The 20,497-nt window shown below is 40.6% G+C and overlaps 2 protein-coding genes across 9 annotated transcripts in view; one reads left to right on the top strand and one right to left on the bottom strand.

The window, feature by feature from the left end:
- Positions 1 to 14,573, top strand: part of c5h19orf44 (chromosome 5 C19orf44 homolog) — a 15,537-nt gene extending 964 nt beyond the window's left edge. The window contains exons 3-12 of one of the 6 annotated variants that reach the window (XR_005206797.1): positions 861 to 988; positions 1,161 to 1,662; positions 2,788 to 3,154; positions 3,381 to 3,392; positions 4,077 to 4,156; positions 7,511 to 7,961; positions 8,120 to 8,203; positions 9,639 to 9,805; positions 10,181 to 10,334; positions 10,488 to 11,865. Coding sequence is in view for 4 of the 6 variants with exons in the window: in XM_037768828.1 (XP_037624756.1) it covers positions 861 to 988; positions 1,161 to 1,662; positions 2,788 to 3,154; positions 3,381 to 3,392; positions 4,077 to 4,156; positions 7,511 to 7,961; positions 8,120 to 8,203; positions 9,639 to 9,805; positions 10,181 to 10,270 (1,881 nt within the window). In the remaining 2 variants the exon portion in view is untranslated. Of the gene's footprint in view, positions 1 to 860; positions 989 to 1,160; positions 1,663 to 2,787; positions 3,155 to 3,380; positions 3,393 to 4,076; positions 4,157 to 7,510; positions 7,962 to 8,119; positions 8,204 to 9,638; positions 9,806 to 9,997; positions 10,084 to 10,180; positions 10,335 to 10,487; positions 11,866 to 14,438 lie in introns of those variants that run through there. The other 5 variants (XR_005206798.1, XM_037768828.1, XM_037768827.1 and 2 more) reach the window with 5 other exon arrangements.
- akr1a1b (aldo-keto reductase family 1, member A1b (aldehyde reductase)) lies at positions 12,570 to 20,001 on the bottom strand. Of its 3 annotated transcripts, none has more exons than XM_037768833.1 (9): positions 19,845 to 20,001; positions 17,640 to 17,735; positions 15,581 to 15,700; positions 15,353 to 15,504; positions 14,876 to 15,071; positions 14,570 to 14,769; positions 13,544 to 13,616; positions 13,229 to 13,315; positions 12,570 to 12,855 (listed from the first exon to the last, which is right to left on the bottom strand). In XM_037768833.1, exons 2-9 carry the CDS (start codon positions 17,718 to 17,720, stop codon positions 12,790 to 12,792), a joined length of 975 nt encoding a protein of 324 aa, XP_037624761.1. In that variant the 5' UTR covers positions 17,721 to 17,735; positions 19,845 to 20,001; the 3' UTR covers positions 12,570 to 12,789. The 3 variants fall into 3 exon arrangements, with proteins under 3 accessions (XP_037624761.1, XP_037624759.1, XP_037624762.1); XM_037768831.1 differs by lacking the exon at positions 19,845 to 20,001 and adding an exon at positions 19,688 to 19,730; XM_037768834.1 differs by lacking the exon at positions 19,845 to 20,001 and adding an exon at positions 19,452 to 19,514.
- Positions 20,002 to 20,497: the final 496 nt, after the last annotated feature.

The raw sequence follows: 20,497 nt of genomic DNA, 5'->3' as shown, positions 1-20,497 counted from the left end.
CACATTTATAAGTCGCACGTGATTGATTTCACTGCAAACGATTTGAAACCACCCCACACCTTAAGCCTGCCCTGGCTGTCTGACTGGGATTCAACCTAAGTAAGGTTATACACTGTGGGAAAGCAGGCAGATTGACAAACAAAACAAACAACAAAAATAAAGAAAAGAAACAAGTCCGCCCCAAGGGCAATACCCAGATCTTTTTGCCCGCTACCGGCTCACTTGCCAGGGCGGACTAAACGGCAAATAAACCCTAAAGCAAAACAAACGCAAACCAAAAAACAGTCCCACGGCAAGAGCAGCTAATGGCCGACTGATGCTCTGTAAAGAAACAAATATTAACAAGCTTAAAACACTTTATTATCAAACATTAAAATACATGCCAACTAAATATTAAAACACTACATAACTAAACTTTAAAATACCTGGTACGTCGATCTACTTTCCTACCGACAACCAGCCGCCTTCAACGCAGCAGGGAAACAGGTCTGAAATACATGAACACAAGAAATGTCACATACATTCAAACCCGACAGCATAAACAATACACAAAGACACCCGTTTTAGGCCTACCCGTTGTTCCTGCTCTCTCGCTCCCTGCCTGCCACATGGAATGAGGTGTGCACCTGCCTCATTCCACCGGCCTGAATCAATGCCACAATCAAAGTTCCTCCTGCAGGTGGCCCTATATCGGCAACCCTCCCTCATGGTTGCCCCTCCCCTTTCCCAGTCTGTGTCACCTGCCACATTTAGAAGATATTACTAACTGATGCTGTATTGCTCAAGACATAAATACAATGCAACGTTTGTAAGTCCAATTGACAACAAGCCTCCACTGTTTGCTTGCTTTCCTCTGCCAGGATCTCAGACCTCCGAGCTCTCTGGATGGAGGAGGGAGCAGGTTCTTGAAGAAGGCTCCACCACCTGCCACCAACCGCAGCCAGTCACCTGTCAGCAAGAGCCAAATGCAGCCGGTGCCTGAACACAGGTACAGTTCTGTGTATGTAAGATAGATAAATGTGATATTGAGCACTGGGTTGGAAAAAGTGAATTGTTTTCTAGCACCTTATCCACTAATTCTACTCAGAATATTTGCAGTTCTAATATTCACCTATGCTGCTGAAACTCTTGTCTTAATCCCTCTCACCCCCTCTGGTCAGAAATGTGTCATCTTCCCAGCGAGGCTCCCAGACTGCTGCTTTGAGTAGACTGGCTCAAATTGAGAGCCGCATCCGCAGCCGCAAGCAGGTTCAGGAACAGGCCAGACAGGAGCAGAGACCTGCTGGGAATCTAACCTCAGACGTGGGAATCTCACCACCACCGCCACCACCAGCCGCCCAGTCCCTGGAGGCCTCCAGTGGTGACCAGAACCTGAAGGGGAGAAGTTTCCTCAAAAGCAAGACTGCTCTAGCTGTTAACAGTAGTGATGCTGCTGCTGCTGCTGCTGCTGCTGCTAGGTCTCCAAAAAGTGCAGATGTTGGTGCCAGGTCCAGGTCCAGAGCTGCTGATGCTGTAGTTCCTTCGTCAGTGAGAGTAGTGAGTGGGGTGAGCCTGGAAAGTGATGAAGAGGACATGAGGAAACTGCTTGGAGACTCGTTGGATTCAACAGACAACAGCTTCCTAATGCCAAGGAGACCCTCTTCCATAAGAACAGCAGACAAGGTACCTTTCAATGTTGAACCCTGGGCTGTTTTTGCTTGGTTTTCACTTCCTTCATTTACAGCACCATGGCATAGACACTCCATGTCTTAGATAGGCATGCTATACAGTATATTGTTATCGTCAGGATACGTTATGCTAACACCATCAGTTCACCTGTCATAAGCCCCGTTTCCACCACAGGAACCTTCCCCCGGAACTAAGAACCTTTTGAAGAACTCATTGTGTTTCGACCGCAGGGAACAGGGTCTAAATTATTTTCTGGGGCCTTTTTACCGCTTCATTCATAAACAAGGAAGCACTCTTGTACCGATTTAGGTCTATTTCAGGACCAGTGGGAGCATTTGTCTTTGTTTTATAACATTTGAAGTAAAGTTAGGCTCTGCCGTTGCCTTCTCGACTCATTAAAAAAAAGACAAAGAAAAAAGAGAGAGAGAGAGATCGCAAGGGCGAGCGGTATTGTTAGAAGAGGGAGACATCGTGGCGGTGCTGTGAATGAGAGAAAGAAAGTTATTTTCTCATTGTTCCACAGCAGTTACTTTCTAAAGCACAAATAAATGACTATCAGCAAATGATTTACTGTGGAGACAGACGCTCTCAGTTTAAATTTCCTTCTCTGCATTTCATTCATTACATCCAACGTGCATCAGTCCTGCATGTTTTTTAGATGAAACAGGCGGGCACACTGAACTTCAGGCTGCAGAGTGTGTTTACTGCTGTGACCACCAGCAGCCCTCGTCACATGTCATGTTGCTTTTTCATACGTCAGCGGACTAATTTGTCTAATCTTCGCAGGTCTTTAGACCACGGTGGAAGTGCAAACAACGGTGGGCTGAAGGAACCTTTTAGTTCTTTGAAAAGTAGTCCCGGGAATTTTTGGTGGGAACCCAGCTAATAATTCTGTACATGTTCTAGGACAGTTTCCTTAAAAAAAAAATGTTTTACACAATTTCAAACAATTTCTGAGTCTGCAAAACTTCACTGTATCACAAAGCAAGGGAAATTTGCTTTGACATGTCTCGCAAATAGAAGCAAACAGTACACACAAATGTACAGAAACAGAAACACTGTGGTTGACAGACACTGTTTTTTCAGTTTCAAACTATACTATGCTTTCCTCTCTTACAGATGTTGAGCAAAAGCAGTCAGAAGGTCCACGCCTCACCTCCTCCTGCCGCTGTCCCTCCCTCATCATCCTCCAACGCAGCGCCACCCCGCTCCCCTGCCTCTCCTTCTCGCCACAGTTCTCCTTTTCGATTCACCGGCCAGGCTCAGGCCCACTTCAGCCCCTCTGTGCTCTCCCCTTCCCCCTCTCCTCCCCGTGTCTCCCCATCTCCTCCGGGGAGACTGAACTCCCCTCGTAGGGTGGAGAGTCCACAGCATTCCCTCTCCTCCATGTCAGGCCTGGGTGAGGTGCATTCTCTGGAGGAGCTCTTCTCTGTCGGGCCTGGCTCTGAAGATCCCCACAGTGAGATGAGTGCAGTTACCTCTGAAGGTGAGAGAAGTTCATCAGTGCATTAAATACATCAGGAAAGATGGCAGTCGGTGTTGTAGTTACGAAGATCAAGAGTCAACAATAGGACTTAAAATCAACAGTGTTCTCCTCTACCACTTATACTCTACCAATGTCTCAAAATTATTGTTTTATTGATTTATTATTACATGGTGTTTTTGTTCATTAATCGTGTTTCAAACTTTGCTCCTTATCTCATGCATCCTAGATGAACGACAAGGTACATAAGTCATCCCTCTGTAGAGTCAAAATGAACAGACAACGGGACAAATATGAGTTACTTTCCAGGGCATCACAAGTTTATGACAAGCTTTTTAAAAAATGTATATTAGGCATCATTCTTATGCTTTAATGGGGGGAATTACGCAGGTATTATAATACATCCTGACATGCACCACTTATAACATCATATAACCGTGTCATGATACTTTAATACAGCAGCCTAGAATAACATTAATTTTCATTTTTCTGCTCACCAGATGTTTTAAAGTATATTTAATATGTATGAATAAAGAGCTGCAACAATTAATCCATTAGTTATAAACGGCAACAATTTTGACAATCCATTAATCGGTTTGAGTCAAGTCAAAATTCTCTGATTCCAGCTTCTTAAATGTGTATGTGTAAAATGTGTAAACTGAATATCTTTTGATTTGTGGACAAAACAAGACATTTGAGGACGTCATCTTGGACTTTGGGAAACACTGATTTACATTTTTCACCATTTTATAGACCAAACAACTAATCGATTAATTGAGAAAATAATCAACACATGACAATGAAAATAATCGTTAGTTGTAGCCCTACATGAATAGTAGTAGCACACTAAATAGTGTGTTGATGACACTTCTGTGGATATACACTATAGTTTACAAAATGCTGTTATGATCTTGTGTTATTGCAGACTTCAAGATAAATGTGATGACATTAGACGACCTGGTCCCTGCTACCCTTGGATTTACTGAGGAAGTACCAGGAAAGGAGGTGAGTAATGACAGAAGTTTTTAAGGGAAGAGGTAAAAGAAAGTTACAAATTAGTTGTGTGTAGTATGTAATGTTATATAAAACCAAAACAATGAGCTAAAAGATGCCAAAATGCTCCATACCTTAAGTGGAACTGCGACTGAGTCATGTGATTGTCTGTGAGTTTGTCACTACGTGAGACATCTTTTACATTACACGTTGTCGTCTGACCCATTGTTGATATGAAAATAATGATTAGTGCAGCTTTAAAGGAGCTTTATACAAAATTCAGAGCATATCTATGATTAAGGGATTGCCACATCTCATGACGATGGCTGAGCAGGTGGCGGCTAGCAGCTAACGGTGCTAACAGCACGAACAGTGCAAACAACGGCAACAGTGCTGATAGAGCTAATAGTGTTAACCTGGGGGGGAACCAGAGGGTGGGCATTACGCTTCCATAGGTCGGAGCGGTGTTATCAGGGGTAAGAAGAAAATTCTCATTACATCCTGACAGCAATCAGTAAATCAAATGATCTGACAAAAATAGAAAAAAAAATCCGGTATCTGTGGCTGTCGCAGGACTGTAATAAACCCATTCAATCCTTTTATTCGGCCCAAATGTAATGATTGGACGGGCTACCTGTCTGCCTGCCAGTGCGCACTCTGCCTCAGCAAAATATACTTACAGTTTTTTCCCAATCGCTTTGGCTCATTTTTGGAAACAGTCTTAACATTCTCTAAACTGTTTGATGGGACATCACAATTCTATCGCATGTTTGCAAAAGGTAGTAACTCACCAAAACACTTCATTCATGCTTCAAAACCGAGTTATTGTGTCAGTAAATTGGCCAACGTCACCAAAATGAGACGTTGTTGTGTCATCGTGTGAGCAGTACTGGTCTAAATGATTAGATGTTTTTTTTCACCACAGCACTCAACGCTGGAAATCTTCCTTATATACAAAGCTCTGTTTTGTTTTTCTTTCTGTTGACACTGACTGCTTACTGTACTACACCAGAATGTCAGTTTTATCTAGCTGAATGCTGTTACATTGAGCTTATTAGATTCCCATTCGCGGTGGTATATTCCTTTAATATCAGCTCCCTTTTTGGGTTCAGCATAATGTTATTGAACACTAAAGCACAAACACAGGTCAGTGGTGTCTCAGATGTCACTTGATTTATGTTTGATGGGCAGATGGACATATCTTGATTTTGATTTAGACATCATGTTGCATCTTGGAGAAGCTAAAGGCAGTTTGATTCTGCATCAGCTTACTGTAAAGAGTGTGATACATGTTTGTCCAAGATGGAATTCATTGCTATCATGCCATCACCGTGTTGTACCTGCTTCCCTCCTCCGTAAATAGTCTGCCTCGCTCCTGGATGCTGCCTCAGAGAACATCCCCCACTGATAAGTAAATGATATTGCCTAGTTTGCTGTATATACAGTATATAAATTCTATCTATGAAGACAACTTACTGTACTCTTTTATTGAGTGCATCAGTGAGCTTACATGCATCCTTTTAGATTATCTTAAATTTTGATTCATGTATACCTCCTCCCTGGTAACAGGAACCAACCATTAAGCCCTTATCTTGGTCCTAATAAATCCGCAATATGCAAGCCAGTTATATGATGAATGAAATAATGATCTATTGTCAACACCGTTTATAAAGGTTTATAAACTAGTAACTAATGTTTTTATTAATGGTTAATACATCATTTACCAATGCTTTATAGACGGTTTACCTATACAACTGAGATTGCATGCAGCATGGCAGTAGAAAACACACACAATATTATCAAATCAAACTTTATTTATATAGCACAAGTCATATATCAAATGCAACTCCAAGTTCTGAAAATAAAAATAGATAAAAAAAAAACAAAAAAACATACTTATTAAAAAAACATTTAAATGAATATAAACATTTAAATGAGTAAAATAAAGTATAATATAATAAAACTAATAACTAGATAAAAGCCAGGCTAAAAAGGTGTGTTTTAAGTTAAGGGGCCATAGTGGCTAAAAACTCATATTTAATAATAGTATGAAGTTGGATCCTACTGTATTTATTAACAAAAGATTGCTAATGTTAAAATACTAATGTTAGTTACAGCAGCTACAGCACTATGTTGGTGCTAAACCTCATATTAGATGACTGTAGAGTATACGGATAAAACAGACTCATTACAGGATTTAATAAGGCTCTTCACCAGATCTTCACACTGCTCTGAGCCACCCTTACAGATGTCTTTGTATTACAAAGGTGTGTTCAGAAATGATGGAATGACCCTGGACTGAACGTGGAAGCTAGTCTCACTAAGTGGGAATAATCCAAGTGAAGTAGGTCCATCTATTATACTGTGGGATGGCTTTTTCTATGGTGGTCTTGAGAGCTCAGCATGCTGCATATTATTGCGAATATGCTGTTCACATAAGCCTTTTGCTTATTATTAGCCTGCCAATTCAAATAACCCGGGCGAAATACACAATTAATTGTGAAACAGGTTAATGTTAGCTGGCTATAGATACTTTCAGAATTGTCACCAAGTAGCATTCAAGTATGAAAATAAATTGCAGATTGATAATTAAATTTAAAATATCAGAATAAGTTGCAGTATGAATGATATTTTAAAATGTATACAGATCCTTTCTGTGATGAAAGAACGGGCAGCAGTTACTTAATGGGACTGTTTGTAACTTTTTACACGTATAAATCTACCGGGTTGGGATCCCATGCGTGCTCGCAAATGCGCGCTCGCATGTGGCCGGAGTCTCTGCTCCTCTGCCGGCTTGCCTTCACTCACTTTCATTGGAAAAGAGTTGGCAACACTGGGCTCGGTTTTTTGGTTGTATAATTTTTTACAAATCTAGTGTACTGTTGCTAGTTTCTCAAGATCACCAACACTGGCTTTAATGATCTGAATGTCATACAGAGAACAGAACCTTTAAGTCATTATCTAAAAGTAAAACCAAAAATGAACATACCCAAAAGGCCTGTTACAATCATCAGCTGCATTGAAAAAAAAGTGTTCACATAACAAATGATAACGTACATAGGTAAAACTTCAAGCAGGAAGCAAAGTAGCTATTAGATGTGGGCAACAATTTGAGTAATAAAGTTAACTTTTGCTTTCATTTTCACCACCAAATAACTGTTTCGTCAAAGTTCTTAAGCTGAGAACTTATTAAAGATATTTCTGATCACTTATGTTAATGCTCTATGCACATTGTCGGAAAATGGTAAGTAACAAGTAACGATAGTTGATAGGGATGATGGTTACAGCTGCAGTTGGCAACTTTGAGCAAATGTGATTAAAAGTTATATTTATGATATGTTTGCTTTCTTCCTGCTGCCTAAACAGAGAGAAGTCAAACACAGCGCCCCTCTTCCTGGATCCCCTAACAGACATCAACAGCGGCCACGATTGAAGGAGAAGAAAGAGCAGCAGCAGCAGCAGGAGGATGATGCAGTGGATTACCAAAGTGACTTTGAGAGTGAGAGCAGGACAGATTACAGTGTCAGCCAGGTTTCAGAGCACCTCCAAGGAGCTGGAGATGAAGAGGAGGTTGTGTCGGAGGTCAGAGAGGAGGCTTCAGATTCAGACATGTCCCGTGGGAGGACAGAAGATGATTACTCGAGCACTTTCTCAGACTCGTACACCTCACAGACCTCAGATTGCTCCAGATCTTCTGTATCACATGGTAGCCGGACCTCATCTCGCCAGTCGCGGAGGCGGGCTTCAACTAGAAAGGTTTTCAAAGAGGCAGCAGTACAGACTCAGACTGATCCACTGGCTTACACATGGCCCACCGGTTAGTGTTCCATACATGGTGTTTTTATATTTAAGATGTGGTAGGGCCGCTAATCATCACCAGCACTGTATTATTTCTTCACAGTAGTCAACAAGTTATCATGATTAAATTGACAATGACATATGGAAATATTATCTTTGGCTCTCCTCCATCTGTAGGTATTTTGGGTCGTGCAGCGGGCATGGCTTACATGGATCCCACCCCAGCGGTTGCTCATACTCTCAGTGCGGAAATGGTGGAAGGTAAGAGACCCAATTAAACAGAACAAATTACAACATTCATACACACAGAACACTATGAGAGCCTGCCTCTGCCAAGGCTCAATCTTTTAAATTTGTTATGTTGATAGAAATAGATTAAAGCTTTAAGCCTGCACCTGGATCCAGATGGTAACTATAATAGAGAGTATTGGGTTCGTTCAAGGATGACGCAAAATTTGAAGTGAGCCATACTCTGACTGATGTGGTAGGGCCATTCAATCTGGCGCTGTTGCACCATCTACAGGTGACATGCTATTAAAAATCTGCAGGATCACTTTGAGTTGATCAGAATCAGAATCAGTTTTATTTGCCAAGTACATACATACAAGGAATCTGACATCAGCTTTTATGTATCTCTCTAAACATACTCACACAGAAATAGAAAAAACAGCTAGGAACAAGGACAACAAAGCTGGACTGTTATTTACACAAGTAGGGAACAAATAGGTGTATATACTGTTGGTGTATATGTATAAATCTTGTATGAAAATATTTAAAGCACCAATGACCAACAATAAAATAAGAAATAAAATAAAAAATGTCTATATACAAGTCAAGTGTTCTTTAAGTGCAAATAGTGCAAATAAATAAATAATGAATGGATAAACATGGGCTGGACATGTCTATATACTGTATGTACAGCATGTAGGATTTATATTGGCAGTGACAGATGTACATGCTTAAAAAAAGTAAATTATTATATTAATTGTAAAATTATAAATCTATAACAGCAGCAGTGGATATTTTGGTGTTATAGGGTTATTGACAGTGTATGACTGATTTAAGTGTTCATCAGAGTGACGGCCTGAGGAAAGAAACTGTTCTTGTGTCTGGTTGTGTTGGTTTACAGTGTTCTGTAGCGCCTCCCAGAGGAGGCTTCACTAATTAGAGATAAAGAACACCATTACTAGAATGCCGGAGGGCACACTGTAAAACTTACAACATTTAAAACATCTGTTATAGGGTTCAAGTGAGGATAGAGAACTAAATACATGATTAGAAATGCAATTAAGTGAGAAAAAAACATGTTATTAGTGATGAGCTGGGATAAGCCTAGGGCTTTGCAGGAAAGCAGGCACACCTGCAGAGGAAATCCAGATCAGGTCGATGATCAGGGTTGGAAATTAGCACCAGCCACCAGCCAAATGCTGGTAAAATATGCAAGTGGCTGCTAGATTTACTTTACTCACCAGCCAAGTCTAAACGAATACACTTTCTCCCCTCAAAGTTAAACTCAAGTTCAGAGAGTCCTTTTGTGCGGCAATGACACATGTAGGAAGGATATTAATAATACAGTGAGTCATACTAGCTGTTGGTTATAGATAACAGTCTCCCTTTACAGATGAAAAGGCAATGTGAGTTAGAGACCTATTTCTTTTGTTTTTATGTATGTGTGTGTCCCGTGTCCCTCCCTCAGCTCTCAGCACCTTCAACCCAGCTGTATTTGCACTCAATGAAATGCTAAAACAGCAACTTGCCATGACGAGGCGGTTCATCGAAAGCAGCCGATATCTTCACTCCAGCTTGGTGCAGAGCCTGGGACCACCGAACTACAGATACACCACGCTGGAGGACACCAAGGAGGTAAAGCATACAGTACTTATACATACATACCCGCTACATACTAGTGTATAGCTGTGAATAATCCTGATCAGTAGATGTTCCTGCTAAATTTGATGTTTCATTGCTGGTTCAAAGCCTCATTGGATGAATATCCAATTTGCAAATGAGAACCATATTTATCTCTCTTTGTAATGAGACATTTATTACACACAGCTTTCCAGCATTCCCTGACTGTGATGTAGCTAATCTGTTATTCAGTGTAGTGGAAAATCAGTCAGTATCATGAGACACGTAAAAAAGGAAGAGAAAACAGTCATCCTTTAAATTTGTATTACATTCCAGATTCCAAACTGCATTAAAAAGATTAAAATGTGACTTTCTGAAACCTTTCCACAGTACATTCGCAGACACAGACCTCCCACACTGACAATGGAGGAAGCCTTAGAAGAGGTGCTGCAGGAGATGAGCGACTACCATCATATCTGACCACAGGTACTGAATGTCCTGGATTACTGAACAACAGACGTTTGCCATGTCCATCTTGTTAAAGGTGATAATTTGATATCCAGAGCATTAATATAGCATCAAACAACTATTTTCTATGTAAAGATATAGTAGTGTAATGTCTACCTGAGCAGAGAATGAAGTCTCTCTCCCTCTGTGTGTGTTGTAATCTTAGCTTCTCTGTGCTTTGTTGACATAGCCGGGCCGGCTGTGTGTTACTTTTAGTGCATGCTAAGTCCTAGACACACCAAACAGACATCAAAGAACTAGCGGCGACGATGCCGACAATTGCATCTCCTCGTGTCGTCTGTGTCTTGGCCAAAAAGTTGCACTCAAACACACTGCGTCGACTACAGCCAACGGCCGACTAGTATGTACTGTATGTCTTGCGCCTGCGTGAGATGAAATAACTCTCAATACTGGCAGGTAACACTAGTCTGTATTCATCATTGAAAAAAAGGGAAGCTGGAAGACCAAGGACTGCGGATATACAAACCATTGTTGTGATACGCACATGAAATAAAGCAGCATCTGCCGACCATTTTCACACCACTAAGCTTCATTCCAGATGGCCATGTTGTCGTGAAAATATCTGTGTATTGGAATGATCAGATGAGATGAAGATGACAAATGAAAAGAGCTTTCGGTGTCTGCCCTTTTGACTTTACTCGTTGGCTTGCTTTCCTCACTTCCGTTTCTCTTCTCGTGCACTGATTTGTTTAAGCTGAACAGCCAATCAGAGCGATTTCTCTCACTGATGGGCTTCGCCGCCAATTGAACATGCTGGATTGACCAAAAACCATCTGACACGGGCAGACTAGAGCCGATGGTGCGGGACGCGCCGCAAAAACTAGGGTGACAGGCGCTCACCTACGCCCCCAAACTGACCGACGGCCGACCATCAGCTTGGTGTGTCTGGGCCTTTCGTGCATGTGAGCGTGCCTCACTGGCGAGCTCATGGCTGCAACTCTGCACTGCCCTCATACGGCGGTTACAGCTGATGACGCCATCATGACCGACGTCATCATCGCGGAAGTGTAGCGCCCACCCTCTGGTTAACAATGTTGGCTCTGTCAGCAGTACTGTTGCTGTTGTTTGCACCATTAGCTGTGAGCCACTGGCTCAGCCAACGCCATGTTGAGTGCCGTGGGGAGGCGGTAGATATGCTCTGAATTCTGTATAGAGAACCTTTGAAATAAGTTTTATACATAATTATTAAAGAATATTTTTTTTTACTATGGGAAGAATTACAGTATTTGTTGTTAATCCGTCACAGAACATGCCATGAAGATTTGAATGCTTTTGTAAAAGTGCAATCATGTCATACATTCAGTTTTCAATTTGTGTCAAAGTTAAAATCATGTTTGAAATGGATTATTTTGTAAATTCATCATGTGATTTGAATGAAATGAAATGATCATCCCTGCTGGTGAAATAGTGTAAAGCATCAATGCTGTCACTTGTGCATTCAGAAGAAATAATGATAAACAGTGTTATATGTCATTCTGTTTTAATACACTGATTAAAATAAATCCCAAAAGAGGAAATTTAGTGTGTTAACAGTTACACATAAAGGGATAGTTTGGATTTTTTGAAGTGGGGTTGTATGAGGTACATTATCTAGAGTACATAACGGTCAGCACGCCTCCAGTTTGGAGAAGTAGTAGAGAAATGTAGTGCAAATGAACTGATCGAGGCAGCGGTAAACTAGGAGCTTCTGTGTCCTGTGAGGTACAATTACTGTTCTTGTCAAAGGAGTCTGGTGGCTTTGAAGAGAGCATAGATAACAGCTCCAGTTCCTCGTTGGTAAGGGCGTCCGACGGCAAAGTAAAGCAGTGAAAATATTGTAAATATAGCATACACTTAAACTGATATTTTTAGGTGGTTAAAATACGTTTTGCTGCTGCCCTCATTCACAGCAGTACATTGCTTTGCTCCCGTGCTGGTACTCCTGCCTGCTTATCCAAACTGGGGGAATATACTAACTATGGATAAGTACCTCATACAACCCCACTTAAAAAAAAAAACTCACTTTAACTATAGATATTTGCAAAATATTAATATCTTGGGTATTTTAAAGTTACTTGAGTGACTCAAGATGTATATCTGGCACTGTGGAACAATAGTCAATAATCATCAAATTATATTTTTTTCTTGTCAAGTATTAAAAAAAAATTAGTTTTAGATTTACAATAAAAACAGTCAAAATCTAGGGTAAAATGTCTTCACTACAAGAGTTCATTCATAAATAATCAGCTGGTTAAATAAAGACGCCTGCAAGTGAAGTAACAAAATGTTTATTTAAAAAATAACATGTACGTAGTATGTATACAGTCATACCAGATTCTCCAGTCTTCATCACCGACGATAACTTGAAATGTTCTAATGATGAGAGCAGGATTTGACAAAATCTAAAGACAAACTCCAGGAACATTTATTAGTGATGTGGGAGGGTGATGTGGGGTTGTTAAAGGCACAAATTCAGGTTGTAGCGTGAGTCATCAGTAGGGGTCGTTGAAAGGGTAGTGAGGATGTCCTGCATCCCTGGGAACACGCTCTCCGTCCACCTGCAACATCCAAACCAAAGTTCAAACATTTCTCTCTCTTGCTCTTCAGCAGTGTTTATGTTAAACTTGAGTTTTTCAAGGCCAGTCTGGTGCTTTTCCATCACACACACACGCTGCTTTTGCTTTTCACCAAACTGCTTGAGAAGGGCTCGCAGGGCTGATAACTTATATTTTGTAATTTAAGTTATAACCAATGCCAATATCCTGGGCATTTATATTTGATTTGATTTTTGTCAGGATTTAAAAAATCTTCAGAAAGAATTGACCACCATAGAACATTACCTCTATTAAAATCTCATATAATTGTGCTTCATCTGATATATAACATCATCAATACCAACCATGAAGGATGCAGTACATGAAGCCCACTTACTTGGATCATTGGTACAATGTAGCGCCAGCCTTTATTCAGGGCTGTGATATTTTTCATTTCCTCTGCTTCAAGGGTGAAGTCAAACACCTGACAACAAACAAAATGATATCAACACCTCACCCACACAACATACTTTGCTATTGTGAACTAGTTGTACCACACAATATAATACACGTGTGCACGGCTTTTACTTGCAGGCAATAACTGAACCTTAACGAGATTCTAAAATTCAGAAAATCTCATTAAGAAAGCCATCTAAAAAAAAAATAACCTCATGGTTTGGAAATGAAATGCTGTGATTTTAATTTACTCCACCTGAATGTTCTCTTTGATACGGGACTCCGTCACACTCTTGGGGATTGTCACCACTCCTCGTTGTGTCTGCCACCTGCAAATACAACAAACTGGTGTTGAAATGTAAGGTCACTGGAGAGTTCCTTGACCATACCAATGAAGAGGAACATGATTTTTTTTCCAGGTTACCTGTATCATGTACTACTGTCATGATATAGCAACCGTTTTATAAAAAATAACTTGTTTTAGTCATATTTGCTCCAATCTCGCCTACTTCAGCTTTAAGAAGTTTTTTTTTTTATTGTTTTAAGATCTTAAATTTGATAACTTGAAATACTTTTTTTCTTAAATTAAAAGAAATCTAATCTCTTAAATAGCCTGAAATAAAGTGTGTTTGTTAAAAAAGTACATATACTTGCACACTGGGATAATAGGTATATGACAAAAGGTATAATATGCAACAATTTCATAAAAAACAATGTATAGACTGATACAAAAATAGTCCCTCTCAATCTTCACTTATGCCCCACTAGAAGTGTGTGGCGGTATCTGTTTCTGCAGATACCCTGCAGTCCTCTGCCTGTATTTTCTCTTTTATTTTTATTTTGCGTTACTCGGGACGCTTCTGGCCGTCTGCAAACAGCCTTTGGGCCCAACGTGGGGGTGTAACAATAACAGCGCACAGGGTGTGGAGCCCATTCATGTGGTCAAATATCGCCGCTTTGTCATGCCCCTGACCAAGGCACAAGCATTAGGCTATACATCGATGGGTACAAGTTCCCCTGTTCCTCTGTCTCTCCTCTGCTGTGTGCAGTGGCTGCGTAACCGCCGTGAAACAATCAAAAAAGAACATTTTATTTCTCTGATTCGCTGCTTTGTTCCCACTAACAGTTCTCTCTCTCTGTTCACTCTATAGCTCGCTCGACCACCGCTGCTCTCTCTCTCTGGTTGAGCTGAGGAGGAGTGGCCAACTTTGAATGCTGTGTGTTTACAAACAGCAACCGACAACTGTTGCATATTATATCTTTAAGTGAAGAGTAAAATCACCTCAGGATAATCTGAGCTAGAGACTTTTTATATTTCTCTGCGAGGGTGGCCAACACAGGCTCCTGAAGCAGAACAGGTTCATCTGGATGTTTCCAGGCCCGGTCAGGAGAGCCCAGAGGGCTGTAGGACGTCATCACCAGGCCCCGGTCACGACAGTGGGCCAGCAGCTCCACCTGGGCCAAGTAGGGGTGGCTCTCTACCTGCACAACCAAAACACACAGATTCCAGTGTCATTCGGAATACCAAACTTGATGCACACTACAGAGGTGTTCACACTTAAAATAAACTTCCTCATCATCACTGTACCTGCAGGACAGTGGGTTTGATGCTGGCGACTGACAGGACGTCATCTATCTGCCGGCTGTTGAAGTTGGACAGGCCGATGGATCTGACGAGGCCTTTCTCCACCAGCTTCTCCATGGAGGCCCAGGTCAGCTTGTAGTCTATGTCGTCGTACAGCATAGTGCCGTCCTCATTTTTGGGGAACGGATCATCTCCTTGTCTACGAGATACAAAGTGGGAGCCACGTTTAAGATTTTAGGATTCAAAGCAACTAATAACAGACTGAAGTGGACACTAGTAAAACTGTAGTTTAGCTTTCCATGAAACAAATACTCATGTCATTGTCAAAAAACATTTTCAAATCCCATCCCAAGATAAGTAAACTATACTAACGATATAGCAAGTTAATTAGCTCATTATGTCAAGAAAACTAAAAGGTGGTTTTCTCAGGATAACGAGTTAATCATGTCATCATTAGACGTTGGTGGAGGTAGAGCTCACTGGAAGGCGTTGGGCCAGTGGATGAGGTAGAGGTCCAGGTACTCCAGCTTCAGGTCCTTCAGGGTCTTCAGGAGGGCCGGCTCCACGTCCTCTTGGTGATGCCGGGTGTTCCACAGCTTGGATGTGATGAACACGTCCTCTCTTCTCAGGGTCTGGTCCACAGAACACACGTCAGATATAGTTCGATGTGCTTCGAGCCTCTAATGCAATGTGGCGGAGCTGTTTTACCTTGCCGGGGCCGAACGCCTCCTGTAGGGCATCTCCGATCTCAACCTCGTTGCCATAGATGGATGCACAGTCAATATGGTGATATCCAGCCTCCAAGGCCCAAATAACTGCTTGTTTCACCTGTGACAGTGGGAATATAGAATAACTGTTGATTGGCAAATGGTATTACATAGATGCATAGGCTTCTGTCAAACCTGTGTATTCAAAGCAGTAATTTTTGGCCAATTGGAGGCAGCAGAATGTGCAACGTTGACATATTATTATTACCTTATTATAAAGTTGACATGGCAAACTTGTTAGTAAACAGTTGTCTATTTTACCCATCCAGTAGTTACCGAGCAACATTAGCATTCATTTAGGGCAAGGATGCCCAAACTTTTTCCCCTGGAGAGCCAAGACTGGAACTAATACACCTATTGTATTGATGCAAAATGGTACTAGGACTCCATGTTCTTTCTTCTTTTAGCTTTTATAAAGTTAACCCCTTAGAACCCACCTGCTGAATGCAATTGGACCCCAGCATGCAGAAATATCTAAATACACCATTTTCAGAATAGGCGAAAATAACACATTTATGCTGCATTAAAAAAAACATGTTTTTGCTCCAAACTGTATGTGATTATCATAAAGTGGGCATGTCTGTAAAGGGGAGAGTCGTGGAACCCATTTTCTTTCACATATCTTGAGGTCAGAGGTCAAGGGAAAATGCCCATGGCAGAATTGCCTAAATTTGGAGCGTTATTTAGCCTCCTTCCCAACAAGCTAGCATGACATGGTTGGTACCAATGGATTCCTTAGGTTTTCTAGTTTCACATGATACCAGTATCTTCACTAGCTCTAAAACAGCCTGCAGCAATCCTGTGGGTCTTTTAATTAATTCCCCAGAAAACGTAAACACAGGACTGTTCTCCGCCTTTTCATTTTGAAAGAGCAACGGCCAATGAGGAAACTCCAACAGTCGGCCGACCAATCCTGTAACTTCATCACTCACTCAGCGACAGGCTTTTGCGTTTGTAGGGCTGGACCGCAGAGGGCCAGCCCTACAAACGCAAAAGCCTGTCACTGAAAAAAAACAACAAATGCTAGAAACTGGATCTGGCACCCCGTGTGGGCCCCACTTTGGGCAGCCCCGATTTAGAGTTGTGTCTATCCATCTGACAAATGTAAGTTCAATATTCAATCCTTTTAGCTCTGTTTTGTCGCCACCAAATCCTGAGGAAAACATCTGGCTCTATAGCTGCTATGTTCATCTGCTAGTTGCTAACTTTGGCTGTCTGCTGTTTGGTGCTGAGCAGGTGGTGTGCAGTGGGTTTATCAAGAGTTATTTTTTTCACAAAAAACTGCTGCCTGCTGGAAGCAAATCCGTGAGTTAAAGTAAACCTTTCAGCATATTGTAATTCAAGTGTTCTGAGAGAAAACTAGACTTCTGCACCTCATCCTGACTCTGTTTCAGGCTTTAGAAAATCTAGCCCGTGATGGGAGACTTTGACCAATCACAGATCATTTCAGAGAGAGAGCGTTCCTATTGGCTGTGCTCCGGTCATGTGACCGGAACTTGGCGTTCCTTCACCAGATTTCACAACGGCGGCAGGGTCACAAACTTTCTAATTTTACAGCTAAACCGTGCACTACAAGATGATTCTGAAAACATTTGAGGAGAGAAATAGGCATTAACATAACATTGATTCATATTTGATCATCGATAACGCCTATTTAATGGCTTGTTAACAGTCCAATTGGATGTTAAAAGAGGCTAAAATGCTCTGTAGAGCTGGGAATTCTCTCTGGGTTCATCACTATGAGCAGCACTTTTCACTTTACACACATTTATTTGATTAATTGTTAATATATAATATTGATTCGTGCGGCTTTAATGTATGAAATTACAGATATATTTCTGCATTTGTATAGAGGATGAGGGGAAGTGGAACTCAATGGGCAGAGACAGAGAGCAGCTGTTTTATGAAATTCATCTAGAAGACAGAAATCATATTAAGAAGACTATTTTTTTTCAAACAAGTTATTTTTTCTGAAAGAGGACATAAATGCAGCCTCTTACCTTTCCTGGCTCACTCTTCCACGTCCCCAGTCCAAGGAGGGGCATCTTCCGCCCCGTGTTGAGAACTGCAAAGTCACTCATGCCTCTCAGAAGTGCCTTGAAAAGGTCAAGGAGAGTATGATTCAGTCAGTGAGGGGAGCTGCTTTGCTTACTCAGATGTTTAAAGCTGCAGTAACAACAAGTCTAAGTAAAAAGCTCGCCTCATTAAGCTATTTAGACAATGGAGATATTTATTTATATCCACAAACTGTAAGCGAGACATGCAACAAGCAAACACAGGCAAAGGCTGCCAACTGTAAAAATAAGGAAATAACTGGCTGTAAAGTAAATACATCGGTTTGCAGTTTGTCAAGTTCAACTGGACTGACAAATTAACTGAATAATACAAGGAGGATTGTGCCACAACAGCACATGCTGTTCTGTCTGCAAGTTGACCCTGTGAATCGGGGTAAATGGGAAGGATGTGAATCGATGACAGAAAAACAGGAAGAGACAAAAGGGGGTTCAGTGGGAGTCACAGCACTGTTGAGAAATATTCTACAATCACTCATACTGTATTGCTATATTACAGGAAAAAAACAAACAATACCCCAGTATCAAACTGAAGATTCAAAGAGGTAGTGCAATGCATGCTAGGGAGATTTTCCCCAAGCTCAAAGCAAGACAAGCCTGAAGAGACTACACTCTGAACATCAAGCTAACTTTCTTTTCATGCAAATAATACAGCATAAGCAGCCAATATATAAACTCAGCCATATATCCGTATTGGGAAAGTGTCCATTCTCAAGACAGTTCTTTTAAGACGCAGTGATAAATTTCTCAATTTCCTGATGAAACAATGTCTAAAATGTATACCAGTAGCTACAATCGAAGAGCTGATGTCAGGAGACGGCTGCATGAGACGCTGATGTAACAACATAAAACTATCTAGTGGAAATATTAAAGCGTGGAGAGGTTTTGCTCATTCTTAAATTGCACAGAATCACTTGGATTAACTCAAGTCGTCCCACTCTATTCTGGTTTACAGTTGTGTGAAAGGGGGTTCATTCTTTTGCAGAACTACGAGACAAAACAGGCCTGACTGTCCGAGGAAGAAGAAGTAGACGTGCTGACTTGCATTTTCCCTCTCAAACAATGAGCATAACTCTGTGCATACATGCTTTCCTCTTCTGTTAAAACTGAAAATAAAACTCTGTTAAAAAAAACGTACTGTTTCTGTGCCTTTGATTGATTCATGTCTCTGCTGCACTTTTATTCATTTATTAAATTTGGGTTTACTGCACTGTAACTGCATTAAAAAAAAAATGTGTCTCTTCAATTTTATTCAGCTTCAACAGATTATATTTTTTCTCTACTGTGTTATGTCCTAAAGCATTTATTTGCTTTATGTAAAACACCCTATATTTGCAGAACAGAGATTCCACATTTTAGGCAAAGCAGTATATGTATCTCTATTCCACATAAAAAACAGAATAAAAACCAACATTTAGCCATTCAAAAAATGTTTGCTTGATATGAAACCAAAACCAAAGAGATGTGAAGCATCAATAGATTCTGAAATATCTTAAGAGACAGACTTTTTCCAGATTTTCCCAAAAAGAATCTAGATGTGTGTCAGCTGATTTCCTAGAAATGAAAGTCACGCGCTACAGCTACACACCTCAGCGACCTCGAGCTCGAGCTCAGCAGCTCTGACACCTTAAAAACGTGAAAACCTGTTCACCATTCTGCCAAACAGTAATGACATCAACATTTATATGTAGCAATTAGCAATGGGTGATGCAATATGTCGAAAATTAGATTACTAATTACGTCAGACAGTTGATTATAGACAAGAGAATAAACAGTGTGGTGACTCAGTGGGTTCACTCAGTGGTCACTGTGACACAATCTGGAGCTAAAGAACAGAAACAGACCATTCAAATCAAGTCATTGTTGAATAACAGCTAGCTAGCTTTAGCCTCTCCTGGAAGAGACTCTAGCACTTGACTCAGCGTTACTATCCACTTTAAAGGTTAGACATTTAGCAAACTTCTCCACTTACTCCCCCGCCTGCCAGAGTCACAACATAAAGGACGGAACATCTGCTTTAGGAACATCTGCTTTAGGAGCCGACAATATAATGACTGCATGATTGGTTGTTGAGAAATTGCATAACATGAGCTAACAGCGTCTCTACCTTCAGTCTATAAGTCAACAACTTACTGTTTCGATATGATCAAACCTGCCACTTCCAACCAGGACCTCTTCTTCTAGTCCTCCTGAGCAGCACAAATATGCAAGAGTGTTTTTTTCTGCCAAATGTTCAAAAACACCACCTCATTTTTAGTGACATTTCCCTTTCCGGGATGATGATTCCTCTATTTCCGGTGAACAATACTTGCCAGACCTTATGAGGAGATGTCAGATAGCAGATAGAAAGGTTTTATTATCTGGTAGATACTATTTTTATTTTTTTTAAATTATATTTATTGTTTTTTTTGTTCATTTTAAAACAACAGAACAAACATTCACAAACAATAATAAAATTCTCGGTACAAAGAAACTTAACAAACCCAATATTAATATAAAATAAGCCAGTATAGAGACAGGAAAAACATATTATATACAAACAAATAGATATATAAGTAAAAAGAATATACACAAGTTAAACAATAAAATAAAATAAAATCTATTTATATATACATATATATACTGCATACATATATACATACATACACATATACGCACGAGCAGCACACACACATACAAAAACACATATACATATAATCAATTAAAAAAATCAGTGTACAATTCAGTCATCATCCTATTCTATTTCCCTATTCACAATCATCCTGCTCCATACAAATTACAAGCTA

This window comes from Sebastes umbrosus, chromosome 5 (genome assembly GCF_015220745.1).
Source record: "Sebastes umbrosus isolate fSebUmb1 chromosome 5, fSebUmb1.pri, whole genome shotgun sequence".
In the NCBI taxonomy this organism is placed as follows: domain Eukaryota; kingdom Metazoa; phylum Chordata; class Actinopteri; order Perciformes; family Sebastidae; genus Sebastes; species Sebastes umbrosus.
This window is presented reverse-complemented; position numbering and strand designations above follow the sequence as displayed.